This window comes from Rhinatrema bivittatum, chromosome 13 (assembly GCF_901001135.1).
Source record: "Rhinatrema bivittatum chromosome 13, aRhiBiv1.1, whole genome shotgun sequence".
NCBI classification, from domain to species: domain Eukaryota; kingdom Metazoa; phylum Chordata; class Amphibia; order Gymnophiona; family Rhinatrematidae; genus Rhinatrema; species Rhinatrema bivittatum.
This window is the reverse complement of record NC_042627.1, coordinates 59587235-59605354: the sequence shown is the minus strand read 5'-3', so window position 1 is coordinate 59605354 and position 18120 is coordinate 59587235. Positions and strand designations below refer to the sequence as shown.

Genomic DNA, 18120 nt, shown 5'->3' with positions numbered 1-18120 from the left:
TCAAGAGTCGCCTAGCTGACACCGCCGAGGCCATTGCTTTTACTTGGACGTGGAAGAGGTCATACAGCGCATCAGCCCCATAGGCGATGACGGCTTCCAAACGCTCGGCTTGCGCTGCCTCTGCTGGGGGAATATCCTGGGCCCCGAGTAGCTGTTGGGTCCATCTAAGACCCGCCCGCAACATGAGACTGCTGCAGGCCGTCGCACGGACCCCCAGGGCCAGGATCTTGAAAATGCGTTTCATGTGCGCTTCAAGCTTGCGATCCTGCCCATCCTTCAGGGCTGTAGACCCCTCCACCGGGATGGTAGTGTGTTTAGTGACCGCAAAGACGTAGGAATCCACAGAGGGATTTTTCAAGATTTCCAGACCGTCCTCCGGGAGGGGGTATAGCTTATCCATAGTACGTCCTACCCAGAGTCCTGCTTCAGGAGCCTCCCACTCACGCAGGAGCAATAGCTTGTGCATGGGGTGAAAAGGGAAAGCACTTGCCGGAGCCCTAAGTCCCGCCAGGACCGGGTCCATATTTTTAGGGAAGGTATCCACCGAGGGCCCCTCTAACCCGAATTCCTGGAGGACAAAGGGGATGAGGGGCTCCAACTCCTCCTTTTGGAACCTACGCAGGGCCCTGGGGTCGTCCCCTTCCAAGGGCGGGAGGATAGCCGCGGAATCAGAAAGTGGGTCAGGGTCTGGAAGGACCAGGGCCACCGGGGGGGGGGGGGGGGCACACCCAGGACCACCCGCACTCGAAGGGACCCTGGGGTTCCGCAGCCGGGCCACGAGTCAACAGCGCGGAACGAGGAATTTTTGCCGGGGGTCACAAATTCCGGAGAAAAACGGGTCCTAGAACTCCCGGGGAGGGGGGGGGAAGCTCCAAAAAATTTGGTTACCCAGCCCCAGGCAGCTCCGAAACGGGAGCTGCTGAAAAATCCAAGATGGCCGCCGTTCCCAGGCACGGCCTGGCCATGCGGTGAGGAGTGGATCGCCGGGCTGGATTTGCCTGCCCTGCAGAGGAGGGGCCTTCCCCACCCGGCAGGCAGGCAGGCAGAGTACAGTCCCTCCCGCGAAAATTGCGAAGAGGGCAGCCCACAAGAGAGGCAGGCTGCCGGTCGCAGCATAGCTGGAGCCGATCTGAAGAGAAAAAAATCTGTAAATAAAAATGATTGGCAGCCCGCCGGCAGGAGTGAAGCAGGGGAGGAACCTGCTGACTCCTGCCTGTCTGGCTGCTGGTTCAAGCCCCCTAACTAGCCAAGAATAAAAGTACACAAAAAAATAATTTACAAGGGCTATAAAAAAATGACAATTGAAGTTTAAAACCTCTTTACCTTTTTTTTTTTTTTTTTTTTTTTTTAAATACACTGAGCACAGCCCTGGGCTCTAAGCCCCCTCGGCAGCCAGAGGAGGGGGAGACGAGAACTGGACCACCAGCCTCGGTCCCCACACCGGGAAGCACAGACAGACTCAGGCTATGCAGCGTACAAGGGGCAAAGCCCCCCTGAGTCCGGCAAGAGCTAGGAGACGGTACAGTCTCCTGTGGAAGAAAAAATCCTAGCCGATTAAAATTTATTTCCAGAAAAAGCAAAGAAAATAGCTAGGAATTAAGTACTTGCTTGATCCACAGAAATAAGGACAGCTGGCTGAGAAGCCGAATCAGGAGACAGAAGGGTGAGCTGATCCACCTGTTGGGAGACAGACAAATACTGAAGGGTTACAGGATGGGCTCTGTCCTCATATAGGGCACCTCTGCAGTTTTAGTCTGTCTCCACCTGCTGGAAAGAAGGCTCAACCCAAGGTCTGGACTGATCCGGCTACATACAGGGAACAGTCAATGAAAAGGAAGCTGTAGAATGAGGGATCAGGATGTGAAGTTCCAAGGTGACAGACTCGGGGACATCAGAAAATATTTTTTAATGGAAAAGAATGATGGATTCCTGGAATGTCCTGCCAGCACAATCAATTTCAAAAATACATTATGTCAAACAGGATCCTAGCACCTAGATTTGTCTAGCAGGTTGCATGTTCTGCAGCAACTAGAAGACCTAGTGGAAATGCAGGCACTCATAGCTAGGTCTGTCTGAAAGGTTACGCAAGGGACCTGGGAGGCTCACTAGTAATGGTAGCCATTTAGATCATAATTTGATGATAGAATCAAAATGGCAGCTAGGTCTGTCTGGCAGACTACAAGTTCTGTAATTAAACAGAAGTCAAAAGAAACACTGGCTCTTGTATAGCTGGATCTATCTGTCAGGCAATACAGGGAACTAGGAAGTCAGATGTTTGGGCAATGGCCATGCTAGTACTGTTGGATATTTAGAGTACCATGGAGTCTTGTAGTTGGGCATAGAAAAGGTGGATGCTGGAGGAAATTAAGTGGGGATCTTGTATGCTCTTCTACCCTAGATGGTGGAGTGCAAAGGAAGACAAAAGATAAAAAAAAGATTGTCTTAGGTAAGGAGAAATCTTGCAGGTGGTCACTGAGTAGCTGGCAGCTGGGATGTATCCTTAGCAGCGTGGACAGTATAATTGGGCAGACTGGATGGGCCAGATAGTCTTTTTCTGCCATCAGTTATGTTACTTGCAAAAAGTGAAAGGATAGCAGAAGCACAATCTAGTGCCTTGGCAGTAGCCAAGGAGTAACCTGCATGGAGCGGTGTTAAAACCCTAACAGCAATGGGTGCCAAGGCGGCAACAGGGATTGTTATGATCCAAACAGAAGTGGTAAGATTGCATTGGGCTTCCATGAACAGAGTGACCATGGTTCAAACCTAAACTTCAATGAGCATGGTGAAGATGGATGTTTTGAAAAATGGCTTTGCTAGTTTTGATAGCTGTGTGGATTGGAAAACTTGGTAATAAGACATGGTAGGGGGACCTGCATATTAGAATTAATGCTGATCTTCTAGGAAGCATAGAGGAAAATGGTAAGACCTGAAATGGCTTACCTGTGGAGGTGGTGGCAGCCAGATTCTGGGCACACTTGGAATGGATATGGAAAACAGTGGCAGAAAAGAAGTTGGAAGTGCAAGTAATAAATAAGACATAGCTCTAAGGAGCTGGTATTAGGTTGAGTACAGGAATTTATATGCTCATCTATCCAAAGATGAAATATCTCAACTAGGAAGACTGGATAGGTCAATTTGGTCTTTCTGCCATTATTTACTATGTATTGAAAGAAGCCCAGTATTCTAGCTGGTATATCTTTCAAACACATAAGTTTTAGATAAACATACAAGTTATTGTTCACATGCTTCCAATAATTTTTCTAAACACCAAAAGGAAGCACAGAAAATATAAAGTAAAATATCCTGCCTGCAGAGATGAACTGAGCCAGAGAAGGGCTGAAAAACTGGTAACCAGTGATTGGAATTCAAAAACAAACCTGGAATCTATCAGTCAGCTACATCACTGGCACAGAAATTAAAATGGTCATACTATCAACACTGGAATTGCACAGGCTCACAGAAAGAGGGACACCGAAATCCTTTTGTAATCATTATAATCTATCCACATATCAAGACTAAAAACACAAAGGGCCAGATGCACCAAGCATGGGAAAAAATCATTTAGTGCATCAGGCCCAAAGAATGACAGAGCCAGGCTACACAGATTATTCTCACAATCCAGTTTTGGCACTTACAAGTCCAGTTTTGCTTGCTATCAGTAATATTCTTGCACCACTGTTCTGAGCAATTCTGGCAGTTTCTATAACAGTGCAGTTCCCCAGGACAACCACAACTGCCTTGTCCTTGATACCACTGGGAGGGACATCAGAAACACTGCAGAGTTGCCTGGTGGTCAAGTTTTCCATCCCGTATGAAGTCTACAAACAAAGAAATGTATTCCACAGCTGAATTACACCCATAAACATCTCACATAAGGCTACAGACTATTGTCAAAATAAATATCCACATCAAGTCCTCATTCACAGTGAAAAAGTGTTTCCATGTGGGTCTGAAGAACTGTGTAAAATTATTTTGCAATGCTTTGTAAAATTCCACTGTTCATATTCTGCAAAAACAATATAAAGATAAGATTTTAAAAAATGATCCCATTATTTAGAAGTAGTTTTGAATACTCTGACAAGGTAAGATGTGGTTATATGAAAAATTAAAAGTTTTTACTCTGCTCCTTTAAATTATTGGGAAGAGTTGAGTTTTATTTATTTTTATTTTTTTGCATTGTTAATGGATATTTCCAAAACCAGATCTGCACAATGAGAGAGACTCTGAATGTTCGATAAGGCGTGAATGTCAGAGCTCCATTCCAGGAATGGCAGGCAAAGCAGGCCTCGGCTCAGAGTAGTTTCAAATTCTTTACTAATGAAGTGCCATAAATTTGGCTACGGAGATTAAGGAAATGTTAAATGCAAGGATCACTTCACAGAGTGGCAAAGAAAGCCAACCTCACCTTAAGTTAAATTATAAAGAAAACCTCTAGGTAACTGGTATGGCAGAGTAGTATGCTGAAGTCGGCGCTCTTTGCCACTCTGTGTGCAGGCCACCCTGAGTGCAGGTCCTAGCTACACAATTGTTTCCTGCCTCATAAAGCTGATGCTCTCCTTCTAGGCGACCTTTCTCCTCCAAGGCAAAAATAGAGGCAACAAGATTGGAAATGGGACTTCTCTACATACCGCTCAGTCTCCCTTAGATCCTCCAGAGATCAGACTCATTCTCTGAGGGCTTGGAGCTCTTTGCACTTAGCACACACACACACACACACACAGCCTCTCGGCAGCTGGGAGATAATCATACATGTGGCACTCAGTGCAAAAGACTGGAAAACCTCCCTACTTCATAATTTTGTTGATTTGTTACAGAGATAAAATCTCTAAGGGAGCAGGTATGTAAAGCTAAAGTACTTTTAGTCTATTCATTTATTTTATATTTGTCTGGCAATAACCCTCAAAACACTACAATTAATCTATTTATAACTATCTAGTTATCCACCTTATTGACTCTTGTTTTGAATTAAATTCCTTCTATATAAAAAGTCTGTAGCAAATTACTCCTTCCAAACCATATAAAACCAAATAAAAACAGATAAGGTCTGGAATTCATGACGAGAGGATATGGTGAAAGCTATTAGTTTAGCTGAATTTAAAAAAGGTTTGGATAAGTTTCTGGAGAAAAAAAATCCATCAACAATTATTAAGGTGGAGTTGCAGAAATCCACTGCTTATTCTTATGATAAGCAGCTTGGAATCTATCTACCCCTTGGGATCCTGCCAGGTACTTGTGACCTGGCTTGGCCACTGTTGGAAACAGGATCCTGGGTTTGCTGGGCCCTTGGTCTGACCCAGTATGGCAAGCCTTATGTTCTTAAACAGTTAAGGTATAGCAAGGTAAATGGATAAAGTTTAGTAAGGAACTTTAAGGTGCTCTTCTGCTACGAGGGGTGCAGAGCCTCTGAAAGCTTGGGCTCTGGAGTTTGAAGCCTGGATAGTTGCTGGGCCCTCTGGAGTCGTCTCCCAGGAACTGCTGGGAACGGTATTGCAGATGAGCCTTCCGGTCATCCAGAGTCACCCACACATCACATGGGGTCCAGAAAAAGGAAAGCTCAAGTCTATGTTTCAGATTTCCATCAGCAAGGAACACTTCTTGGTGAACACTTATTTACTTCATGATTACACCTAAAAATTGTATTTCTGTGGATTTACTCTCAACAATCAGATCTCGCAAGATTAGGGCTGATTTAAGATTATGGTGCCCACAGGCAGAGGATGGAGGCAGGAGGTTTTGCCCCTGGAAGTCAGGGAGCAGCAAGGGGAGCCCCAGTTTTTAGGAACCTTCAGAATTTGGCTCCCTATGTTGCTTGTGCCTAAATCCAGCCCTGCACGAGACTACAGGGCGCACTGTGACTACGACTTCAAGCTGAAGCTGGCAGGAGGTAGTGGTGGTTGAATGTAGGAAGCGCTGCTCTCCTCCTACCAGCAGGAGGGTTAAAAAGAACTGGGTGGGAGGTGGGGCTTGCACTAACTAATTTTCCCCAGCCTCGCACCCCAATTGATTCAGCTATTTTCCTCTATGGCAAAATATTCCACAATTGCATCACTTTTTGTTTAGAGTCCCTTCCTCTGAAAAATTAAAATCTATTGCTTCTTAATTTAACAGGAATCCCCCCCCCCCCCCCCCCCACCAACAGGTGGCCGTGATGACTTCCTTAACCCAACAGGCTATAGTTGCCCACGTCACCAGTTCACCGCCACCATGGAGCATGAACAGGCAATCAGACTTCTGGACAGGTTTAGTCACGTCCAAATACTGTAGTAAATGATGCTCGACATCCAAGGTACGCAAGAGACCATACTCACTCTCATCTCTGTTCCTGTCCAACATGGGCAGCGAAATGGATTGATTCAAATGAAACTCTAAAGCCACTTTTGGCAAAAAAGAAGGCACAGTCCGAAGCTCTACTGCTCCTGGAGTCATGTGCAGAAAAGGGTCACAGCAACAAAGAGCCTGCAGCTTGGAAACCCGACATGCAGACCAGACTGCCACTAGAAAAACTGACTTCAAATTAAGCAGCCACAAGGAAAGGCCACATAGTGGCCGAAAAGTCAGATGAGCCAAAATATTCAGGACCAGATTAAGATCCCACAGATTTGCAAGGGAGGACAAAGATGCTTAACTCCCTTCAAAAACAGAGACACATTGGGATGGGAAGACAGAGGTCCACCATTGACTTGCCCCCCTATAACAAGCAAGGGCTGCCTCTTGAACCTTCAAGGTGTTAAGGGCCAAGTCTTTACACAATCCTTCCTATAAAAAAATTCCAAAATCAATGGTGTAACCACTTTGAGGGGCTGGGAATATCGCTCCATACACCAATCATCGAAAACTCTCCAAACTATCATAGGCCAGAGATGCAGAAAATTTCCTGGCCCTAAGCAAGGTGGAAATCACAGCAGGTGGATAACCAAACTTCAACAACCTAGCCCCTCTCAAGGGCCAAACCGTAAGACAAAATCGCCTAAAATAGAGGATGGCCACTTGCCCAAAAAGGCGGTAAAGCCGGCTTCTTATCCTCTGGCAAATGAGGAACCTGGGCTTCCCCATACTTCGGGCCGATTCAGTAAAGTTCTCGGGAGAGCGGGCGAACACCCACTTGCCTGTGTGCGCGATACAGTATTTAAATGAGGCCCGGTGGTAGAAACGGGCAAAAGGAGGCGCTAGGGACACTAGCGCGTCCCTAGCACCTACTTTTTGACAGGAGCGGCGGCTGTCAGCGGGTTTGACAGCCAACGCTCAATTTTGCCGGCGTCGGTTCTCGAGCCGACAGCCGCTGGCCGACTTCAAATTTTTTTTTTTTTACTCTTCGGGACCGCCGACTTAATATCGCCATGATATTAAGTCGGAAGGTGCACAGAAAAGCAGTTTTTACTGCTTTTCTGTGCACCTTCCGACTTAATATCGCCATGATATTAAGTCGGAAGGTGCACAGAAAAGCAGTTTTTACTGCTTTTCTGTGCACTTTCCCGGTGCTGGAAGAAATTAGCGCCTACCTTTGGGTAGGCGCTAATTACTGAATCGAGCGGGAATACCTAATAGGGCCATCAACATGCATTTGCATGCTGAGGGCGCTATTAGGTTTGGCGGGTTGGATGCGCGTTTTCCACCCCTTACTGAATAAGGGGTAAGGGAAAACGCGCATCCTATCGGCCCGTTTATTTGTCATCTTCTCCAACTCACTGCCAAACAAAAGAGAACCCTTAAAGGGCAGTTCAGACTGGACTTAAAAACAGTCTTCCAACCAATTGCGCAGCCACAGCTGACATCTAGCCACTATTACGGAAGCAACCCCTCTGGGGTCACAGCCTGCATCAGCTAAGAAGGCTGCCCTCGGTTCTATTACTGCTCTGCCATCCAAAACTGTTTCCCCAGATTACTGAGAGAGATGCACAGTAGCTCGAGCCACCAGGAAAAAACAAGCAGCAATTTGCAAATTCATCGCCATGGCCTCAAAGGCTTGCTTAAGGATAGCTTCACTCCTATCCTGAGCATCCTTTAGAGCTGCTCCTCTTCCAACCGGTATGGTGGTTCATTTAGTAACAGAACACACCAACGCAACCACCTTTGGGAAACACAACTGCTCTTTTGCCTGTGGATTCAAGGGATATAAAACCACCAGGGCGCATCTACCTTTAAAACTCGCCTCTGGTGCACTCCATCCGAGGTCAATCAACTCTTGAATCGCATCCAGGAGGAGAAACAAAGCCTTGCATAGGGTGAGCAATATGGGGTCCTCCTCCTGCATACTTAAAGAGTCACTCCCAGCCACCCCAAGTGTCTTCAGAGTCTGAGTAATCAGTCCTGGCAACTCATCGCAATAAAAGAATTGGAGAAGAGTTCTATGTGGCTCTAAATCCAGGGGAATTTCACCTTCTTCAAGAGGGTACCAACCCAAATCATCATCAGTGTCATCTTGATCCACATTCCCTCGAACATTGTCAGGCATACTTGCACCACAGCGTTTGCACACAATGGTGGACACAGAGAGCCCCAAACATGCAACACTAATTTAGGAGGCATTACAGTCTCCACAGGAAGCCCAGTCTATAGTCTCTGGAAAAATTCCACCAAGGAAGAGGAGGATGGATCCATATCAGGCCCCATAGGTCCAAACCTGATGTCCTGTGAGCTAGATTCTGCTGAGGATGACTCTGCCTGTGGATCAACCAAAGAAGGGGACACCCTTGCTATGTCACCTGTAGCCCCACTCCCCTCAGATCGAGGGGATGGGCCAGTGTCAGCAAAGTAGGGGGCAAATCATCTCGAGCACCCAGGCAAGGCTGACACAGGTTCACAGAAAGTTCGGGCTGTATTGCCCTTATATGGCATACAGCACAAATTGCTAAGCACTTAGCCTTCTTTGACACCGGTCCCATGGCGTATCTGTTAACACGCATCTAAGATACACACTTAATGCATATTCAAAAGGTCAGCTTACTCAGCCAGGTAAGTGTATAACTATGTGCCCCGCTACATGCTTAACTATGCGTAGAACATGCACTTAGCTACATGCTTAACTACGTGCTTAAATCAAGAACAATGCGAGCAGACTCGCACGCAATACGTACTTAGTCACTCTTCAAAACGCGCAAACCGATAGGCTGCATAAGTATGCACTCAGCAGAAGACGTGAAACTAGGCACACAAGTATGCGGGCACACGCACCAACATCATACACAAAAATTGCGTGAAGGAACTGTTGCAGCCTACCATGCGGCCAGTGAAAAGGAAGCAGGGCCTAGCCAACAGGCTGCTCAACCCGCTGAGCCCGCGCTGCCTCCACACTTTACTAAAGTCCCCAGACATGAGAGGAAGACGCCGAACACCAATGCCAAGAAGGAAGACCCAGTAAGAATGAGGAGAGCCTCACTAAAACTCTTTTAAAGTTACATTTTTTACTTGAGCTCAGACCTCCCTGGCTGCGAGCAGGAATGGGTCTCTGGCTAAGGGGCGGGGCAAAAGCCTTTCCAGCCAAGCCTCTCTCAGCCTGCAACTGGTTTTTTTTTGCCGCTGCTTGTAACCTTGGGCAAGTCACTTTACCCTCCCCACCTCATGTCAACTCAGATTTTGAGCCCTTTGGGGACAGGGAAATAAACAGAGTACCCGAATGTAATCCACTTTGAATTGCTGAAAGGCAGAATATAAATATAATAGATAAATAAGTGCATACTGCCACAAAACATTATCGCTTGTAGTTGATTATATTGAAGAACTACTCAATATATACTTTTTGCTTTTGTCTGTATTTAGAAATGGGTCAGTCTTCAAGCAGAAATCTAATCCACTAGTTATAAACCTGCCATTCCATTTTTGCAGGTCAATGACTTGTACAGTGTATAGCTTCCATATCACATACCGAACAGAGCAAATGTTTCCAAGAATACAAGCATTAGGGATAGATTCTCCTGTAAACAGGTGTAAATTACCTTGCTAAACAGGACCAAATAACAGGGCACTCAGCTAATGCCATTCAAATAAGAAGTTAAGTAATAATTACATAATAGACAAAACATTCAAGGTTGTTCCTATTGGTTATGGTGAACTATCCGCACATAACATGGAATATTTTAAGAAATTTACTGCACCCTAATCCAATGATTTTTCCTTTTGTAAGATCAAGAATGCAAGTGTTACATATGGTATTTTTGACAATGGTGACAAATTGTGGTTTGAACGTAATCAAACCCCCCCTTCCCCCTCAATACATTCAACATTTTCAATTTTACCATATTACCTCTATTATTGACTGCACACTACTTACAGCATTATCGAGAGTACTTGGTAGAGATGTCCACAATGGATTATACAGAATGCAATAGTCATGAGTTGGCTGAGGTGACCCATCTCCAGTCACATGCAGGATTCCCTCCTGTGCATATATCTACAATAAGAACATAAAAACATGTCACTTGCCATACTGGACCAAACCAGTATCCTGTTTCCAACAGTGATCAATCCAGGTCACAAGAACCTGGCAGGATCCCAAGGGGTAGATAGATGTGATCAGAAATGTTTTAACAATTTCATCCAACATTAACATATTGTGAGATCATAACTTGGCACAGTCCTGTGCCCAGACAACTACTTATTAGAAAACAAGGAAATGACCTAGTTATTGCAGTACTGGGGATAGAAGCAATGAGAAGAATATTTTCACCTATCTACATTACATTTATCCACTGAATCCTATATAAGCAGCTCTCCTGCTTTGGTATGAAAGCAAAACCCTTCTCTTTCATTAGCACAGAGGACAATTTGCAAATGTTTGCTTAAAAAGAAGAATCCAGGGTTTAATTGAGGAGATGCCAAGATGGCGGCATGAATCAGACATGCTGTGGCAGGGACTGTTTCCTCTCGTTACCTTGTTCTTCTATTTCTGGGATTGTGTCTAAGAGGAAGGGGGAGAGTTCACGTTTTTCCCTCCAAATCAGCCTGCTCTTCAGCCCAGCCGCTTATTACATCTTTTGTGTCTATTGGTCCTGCATTTGATGAGGGGACTGCTAATGCTGTTGCGACCGAGGGAGCGCTTGGATCGCCTGGTGAGACATCTGAGCCCCCCTGGATCTCCAGCCCCCACTGTCTGAGCGATACGCCAACTCGAATGAGCAGCGCAGGGAGATGATATCATCAGCGGGACTGCGTCTGAGGGAGCCCCAGCGTTGTCGGCGGTCGGCGGGACTATCGGAGTTGCAAGCAACGTGGAACAAGGCCAGCGTGGAGGATTTCGGTCTGCCCCTACTTGTCTTCTAGCGAGGTTGCTGTGAACCTGGCGACCATGAATTTGGCTGCATATCAGAGCAGCAATTTTCCAACTTTAATTTCTGAAACTCCTAAACCTTAGGTGGGGACTCTTGATTCACTCTGGGACTATGATTTCTGAATGTTCCTCTAATATTTCTTCTCTTTCCCAAAGACTTCAAAGCAAATTTTAAAAGCATGGGGAAACAGATTAATGAGCACAGTAACCGAATCTCCAAACTGGAGCATGAGGTTCAAGAAGTTGGCTCCCTTAATTCCACCATGATTAAAGAAAGAGGGTCCCTCAAGAAAGGGACCTTAATCTTCGTTTCTTAAACTTTCCTCTTGTGGTGGGAGAATCACTTAGAACTACTCTTTGAAAATACCTTCTTGAAATTTTGCATATGTCCGAGAAGAATATTCCAGCATTCACTAAAGTTTTTTTGTTTTTTTTAATCTAATTTTCAAAGAGAGTCTCCAGTTTCCTTAGATTTATCTTATCTGACCAATTTTCTTCAAAATTCCATTGTGGAAGTTTCCAAACATTTTTATTGTTTTTTCTTTTCGGAGTCAGATTTATTTATTTATTTTATTTATTTAACACTTTTATATACCGATATTCATGTAAGAAATTACATATCACTTCGGTTTACAATATAACAATAATTATCATATTCGAATGCTTTTACATTTAACAAGGAATAAATAACTTGGAGCAATGGAACAGGTATCAAAACAACATTTAAATAGTGAGGTCTTTCATGATGCCAGAGAATAGCTGGCAGAAGATTTAAGTGTTAGCATGAAGATGTATTTCTGCAATCTAAATGTTAAATTTCTAGGGCTGTTAGATTTTTTCCTGTCTTACAGGCCAATTCAGAAAAACGCGCGGGAGAGCGGGCGAGCGCCCACTCTCCTGGGCACGCGTTTCAGGGTGGCCTAAGCAAATTAGGGCCCGCAGTAAAAGGAGGCGCTAGGGACACTAGCGCGTCCCTAGCGCCTTTTTGACAGGAGCAGCGGCTGTCAGCGGGTTTGACAGCCAACGGACACAGACATAATTGAGCGTCCGTCTTCCGACCCACAGGCCGATTTTTAACTTTTTAATATCACTTCCCCAGCGCCGGTAGAAATTAACACCAGCCTTACTGAATAAGGGGTAAAGCTCGCGCATCCAAATGCGGGTTAACAGTGCACTGTATCGGCCTGTTAGCTAGCACTACCCAGGAAAGCAGGAAAAGGTTTCTATGAGAACTGAAGTTATGGCTCTAGGTGCTTCTTTCTTAAGGTACCCTTGCAAATGCCTTATTAAATTACTCTCAGGTCGATACAGTAACGTGCAGTTAAAGATTCCCCGTCTGTAACGTGCTGGGAGCGCACAATACAGATGAGTAAGGCGATCCAGCGATCCAGTCTCCAGTTTCACGCGTCCTTAGCACTTCCTAAAATAGACACATAACCCTTTCCGCACCCAGCATGTAAATGAACGAAAAAGCTGTATAATGAAGGAATTAGCTATTCCCCTCCGATACTGTAACGGGCGCTGATATTATCTCCTTAGTAACCCGCTGTTTTGCCGCGGCCTTAACGTGTTAGTTTACCGCCTCCCCCTAGTAGGAGTTAGGACTGTGAGTCTAGTAACAAATCCATCGACACCGCTTAAGATACTCAAAAACAATAAAACAATAAAAAAAAAAGCGATACAGAGATGATCGAGAAAATGTAATGCTGTGGGACACATAAAATCTGTCAGAAAAAAAAATAAAAATTTTTAAATACCTGTCGGAGGGCCGCGTGGGTCCAGGTGGCCGGCGGGTGGCGGCGGGAGCCGGGTGGTCGCGTGTTAAATCTAGGCCGGGTCCGCACAGGCGCACATTCATTTACTGCCGGTGGGGGCTGCTCCGGCAGCCCCCACCGGCAGTGAATGAATGCGCGCCTGTGCGACCCCTGCGATTCGGTGCTCAAGGCGTGACGTCACGACGCCCGACGTCACGGCATGTGACTGCCTTGAGCACCGAATCGCAGGGGGTCGCACAGGCGCGCATTCATTCACTGCCGGTGGGGGCTTCCGGAGGCAGCCCCCACAGGCAGTGGATGAATGCGCGCCTGTGCGGACCCGGCCTAGATTTAACACGCGACCACCCGGCTCCCGCCGCCGCCCGCCGGCCATCTGAAACTAACGCGCATCCACCCGCCACCGCCTGGAACAGGCGTCCTCCCGCCCGCGGCCTAGATTTAACACGCGACCACCCGGCTCCCGCCGCCCGCCGGCCGTCTGAAACTAACGTGTGTCCACCCGCCCCCGCCGCCTGGAACAGGCGCCCACCCGCCCGCGGCCTAGATTTAACACGCGACCACCCGCCCCCCGGACCCCGCCCGCCGACCGCCTGGACCCACGCGGCCCTCCGACAGGTATTTAAAAATTTTGTTTTTTACACTTCCTGGTACCTGTCATTTCAAATGTCATTTGAAATTTCAAATGTCATTTCAAATGTCATTTGAAATGACATTTGAAATGTCATTTCAAATGTCATTTCAAATGACAGGTACCAGCGCACCCAGGTTACTGTATAGGCGCTGTATTAAGCGCCTATACAGTAAAATGGGTTGCGCGGGCATAACCCTTCCCTAACGCTTCACAGCCGCGGCATGCATTTGCATGCAATTAGAAGAGAGTATCAGGCGCTAGGTCTAGAGAACTGTGCGTGCGGGGAGGAAGGGTGCGCCTGACACTGCCGCACTGTTTCTACCGCGGCCTTACAGTATCGATCCGTATGCCTTTTTCTCCAGAGCAGTTACATTCCTTTTAAGATACCAGAGGTCTGACTAATACTTCTCAGAATGAGTTTCAGGGAGATCAATAAGTATATTAAGGCAGGTACAAGTCAATTAACTGTAATTTCTTAATTAAAGTTTTCTTTATTCGTCCTATTTTCTGGCATCATCCTCTGATTTACTTACTTTTCAATCTATGATTTTGATTTACTGCATCTCTCAATGTTTCTACAGTTTGTTTTTTACTATCTTTGTAAGATTGTAAAATCATAAATAAATAAAAAAAAAAATACAGCAAATTTAGAAAGTTGCAGTACACAAAGGTCTACTTGATCTCTTCTACTTGTAGAACCTGAGACCTCATGAAAAAGTCAACCCCAAGTATCTAACAAACCGTAATCTTTATCTTTCTTTCCACTCTAACCACCATCCCAAACTACATTTGCTGCCTGGGATATATTTACATTTACAAGGCTAAGTAAATGTATTTACAACCAGTTTTAATGGCTCCTATATTTGTATTAAAATCTAGCATTCCCTGTTACCCAGCAGCCAACCCACAATTAACAGATTTGTAAGCTGAATCAGCACGTGGCAGGTCTGAAAAAAATGGCAGGCTGGGAAAATAAACAGTATTATACAAGCCACTCTCTCATATGATGCACCCTAAAATAGAACACCAGCACATTTAGAAAACGATTTTCAGTTTAATTCATCCAGCTAATATGGTCATTAAAAAAGTCTCCTGTACTTTTCTAAAGAACAGCTGAATTGGAACCAGTGCTGGAAGCCTGGCCCCATACCTCTTTATTCACAATTACCCAGGGACTGTCTATGTCTAATACTGCTTTGAAGTTCTAAAGTTAATCCAATAAAAAGCTATCACCTACAACTTGTTTGTTGATCCTTAATTCTGCATATCCAAGTGGTCTTACAGCAACCACAAATCTTTGCTTTAAAAATTATAATTATTAGTATTAGTATTTTAGTAGGCTCTCCTTCCTGCTGTTCTTAGTCTGGTCATTAATGCAGCTATCCTGGAGCCAGAACTCTGTAACATGGGCTCTAAATTCAGCCACCAGTTGTCATTCTTATTGATGATCACAATTCCCTCCCTCCCCGGTGATTGTGAACATTGCCTTTGTCTGCTCAGCCAACCTGGGATGCAAAGACCTGATCCAAGATTTATACCAGGGACCTTCTTGATGGCAGCGAACAACATTGACAATAAGTTACCAGGCCAGCCCAACCTATTTCTGAAATATGGTCCTGTACTGCATCTTTCTATTTTCTCTTACAGAAACATAATATGATGGCAGATGGCCACAAGGGACAGTTCAATGGAATACAGGGCTGTCCCAGGAACATCCCCTCCCCCATCAGAATGTTTGGCTAGTAACACTAAAACTATTTTATGTACCAAATGTATTATCCAAGGATTAAAGTATCCCTAAGCAGAAACTGGCATGATATACAAAGCCATTCTATCAATATCTCGTTGAGGATCCATGGATACCAATGTTTTGTTTATAATATGGCTTTCTGGGACCCATTTAAAAATCAGCATACTACAAAAAAGGAATTTAATTCTCAAATATATACAAAACAACTAAAAAGTAGAGACTGCAAATGTACCAAGATATGGAGTTAAGGTTGTGATATTCACTTCTAATTTATCTTCTTGATGTCAGGTAGCACAACACAGCATATAATCATTAAGATCCTTGAAATACTGTATTAATGTACAATTGAGGCAATTACCCTCTGGTCCCCAAACTCTAGATTTCCTGATTATAAACAGCCCAATATAGTTATAAAACAAAAGTAATTTTCAGCTTAGAAAAAAAACACAAACCTCAGCACTTAGGTATATTAACAATGCTAAGACACTGGAAACCTACTACATTTACTAGCATATACTCCCAAAGGTGTTTCAACGTCGTTAACATTTAAATACTGGTATACAGTATGTTGAAAGCAATGTTTGTTTGTAAATAACTTTTTCTGCTACTTCAAAACTATTTCCCATAGAAGCTTTAAAAATAAAAACAAAGCCAGATTTAAGCCTGACACGCTTTTAATATACTATTCCCGAGGCATTTGGTAAAATTCCAAATCCACATCCTTGTAGCATTTGGGGGGGGGGGGTCATGTTTAGAGTTTAAAAAGATTGTGGAGATGGAAGTGTTTGTGAGCGCGCTGAACATTACCTGCTGATGATGGAGAAAGAGCAGCAGCAGGCCAGAGACACTCAGCAGACGAGGGCTTCTTCTTCCCATGCTTCAGCAGGTCCAGAAGGCAAAAAAAGAGTGAAAACTTAAAACAAAAAATTAAAATGCGACGCTGTGACCAGTCCAATCCCGAAAATCAGAGGCCGGGTGAGGGGGGGAGGCAGCTGACAACAAAACCAAACACTCAGCCCCCCCTCTGAACCACACCTCACGTCACAGTTCCGCCGCTACCAGCAACACTTTGCACTTCCTCTTCCGCTCTGGTGCGCGTCCGCGTCCCCTCCCCCACCAGGACACAGGCGACGGCCGATACCGCTTCAATGGCTTCGTCTGCGGCAGCGCACGCAGAAGCCGAGGCAAGTCTGCCCGGCAACTAATGAGTCACCTTGCAACTGCTTCCTGATAGGCGGCCTGTGCTAAAGACACCGCCTCCTGACCAGCGAGGGGTTGGGTGTCACGTAACCAGGGTGCGGGATAAATTTGAGTACAAAGATCAGGCGCAGTGTTGCCAACCTCGCTTATTTACCGCGAGATTGGACTTCTTTTTGTAGTCATTCGCGGGTTTTTTTTCCGATTCGCTGGTTGCTTTTAATTAGGCTATTTTTTTCTGCCAGTTGCGTTTTTTTGGGCTTGTTGGGCGGGACTTGTGCTGTGAATCATGTTACAGTGATTGGCGGCTGCTGCGATGAAGCCTGTCCATAGCAGGCGCACCCTATCCCTATATTGCAGCAGTAAGCCAATCAGAGCAGAATGCAAGTCTTGTTGATGCACACGACACAGTTTGTGGGCAGACCCAGCCAGCACAGCATCGCACGTGGGCGGAACGGGAAGGCCAGCAGCGCAGCATTGGAGCGCAACAGCAAAGGAATCCAAAGTGTGCAGCTACAGCCAGGTATCAGGAGGGAAGGAGTTAGTATGTTGGGAGGGGGAATGAGTGTGTGGGGGGCCAGAGATGTGCTTGGAGGGGGCTGGGGAATGAGTGTGTGGGGGGCCAGAGATGTGCTTGGAGGGGGCTGGGGAATGTGTGTGGGGGGGCCAGAGATGTGCTCGGAGGGGTTAGGGAGGGGGAAATGAGCGTGTGCGGGGCCAGAAATGTGCTCGGAGGGGTTAGGGAGGGGGGAATGAGCGTGTGCGGGGCCAGAAATGTGCTCGGAGGGGTTAGGGAGGGGGGAATGAGCGTGTGGGAGGCCAGAAATGTGCTGGGAGGGGTTAGGGAGGGGGGAATGAGCGTGTGCGGGGCCAGAAATGTGCTCGGAGGGGTTAGGGAGGGGGGAATGAGCGTGTGGGAGGCCAGAAATGTGCTGGGAGGGGGGGGGAATGAGTGTGTGCGGGGCCAGAGATGTGCTCGGAGGGGTTAGGGAGGGGGGAATGAGCGTGTGCTGGGAGGGGTTAGGGAGGGGGGGAATGAGCGTGTGCGGGGCCAGAAATGTGCTGGGAGGGGGCTGAGGAGAGAGGAATGAGTATGTGGGGGGCCAGAGATGTGCTCGGAGGGGTTAGAGAGGTGGGAATGAGGGTGGGGGGCCAGAGATGTGCTTGGAGGGGGCTGAGGAGAGAGGAATGAGTATGTGGGGGGCCAGAGATGTGCTCGGAGGGGTTAGGGAGGTGGGAATGTATGTGAGGGGCCAGAGATGTGCTTGGAGGGGGCTGAGGAGAGAGGAATGAGTATGTGGGGGGCCAGAGATGTGCTCGGAGGGGTTAGGGAAGTGGGAATGAGTGTGGTGACCAGAGATGTGCTGGGAGGAGGGAATCAGCATGTGGGGGGCCAGAGATGTGCTGGGAGGGGTTAGGGAGGCGGGAATGTGTGTGAGGGGCCAGAGATGTGCTAGGAGGGGGAATCAGTGTGTGCGGAGCCATAGATGTGCTAGGAGGGGTT

General features: G+C 46.3%; 1 protein-coding gene across 3 annotated transcripts in view; it reads right to left on the bottom strand.

Moving 5' to 3' along the window:
* SPPL2A (signal peptide peptidase like 2A) overlaps positions 1 to 16631 on the bottom strand; it is a 79470-nt gene extending 62839 nt beyond the window's left edge. For 2 of the 3 annotated variants that reach the window (XM_029574547.1, XM_029574548.1), the window contains exons 1-3: positions 16227 to 16631; positions 10268 to 10387; positions 3636 to 3818 (exon numbers count right to left, since the gene is read on the bottom strand). In XM_029574547.1, coding sequence (XP_029430407.1) covers positions 3636 to 3818; positions 10268 to 10387; positions 16227 to 16295 — 372 coding nt within the window. In that variant the 5' untranslated portion in view covers positions 16296 to 16631. The remainder of the gene's footprint in view (positions 1 to 3635; positions 3819 to 10267; positions 10388 to 16226) is intronic. The other variant, XM_029574546.1, reaches the window with a different exon arrangement.
* Positions 16632 to 18120: the final 1489 nt, after the last annotated feature.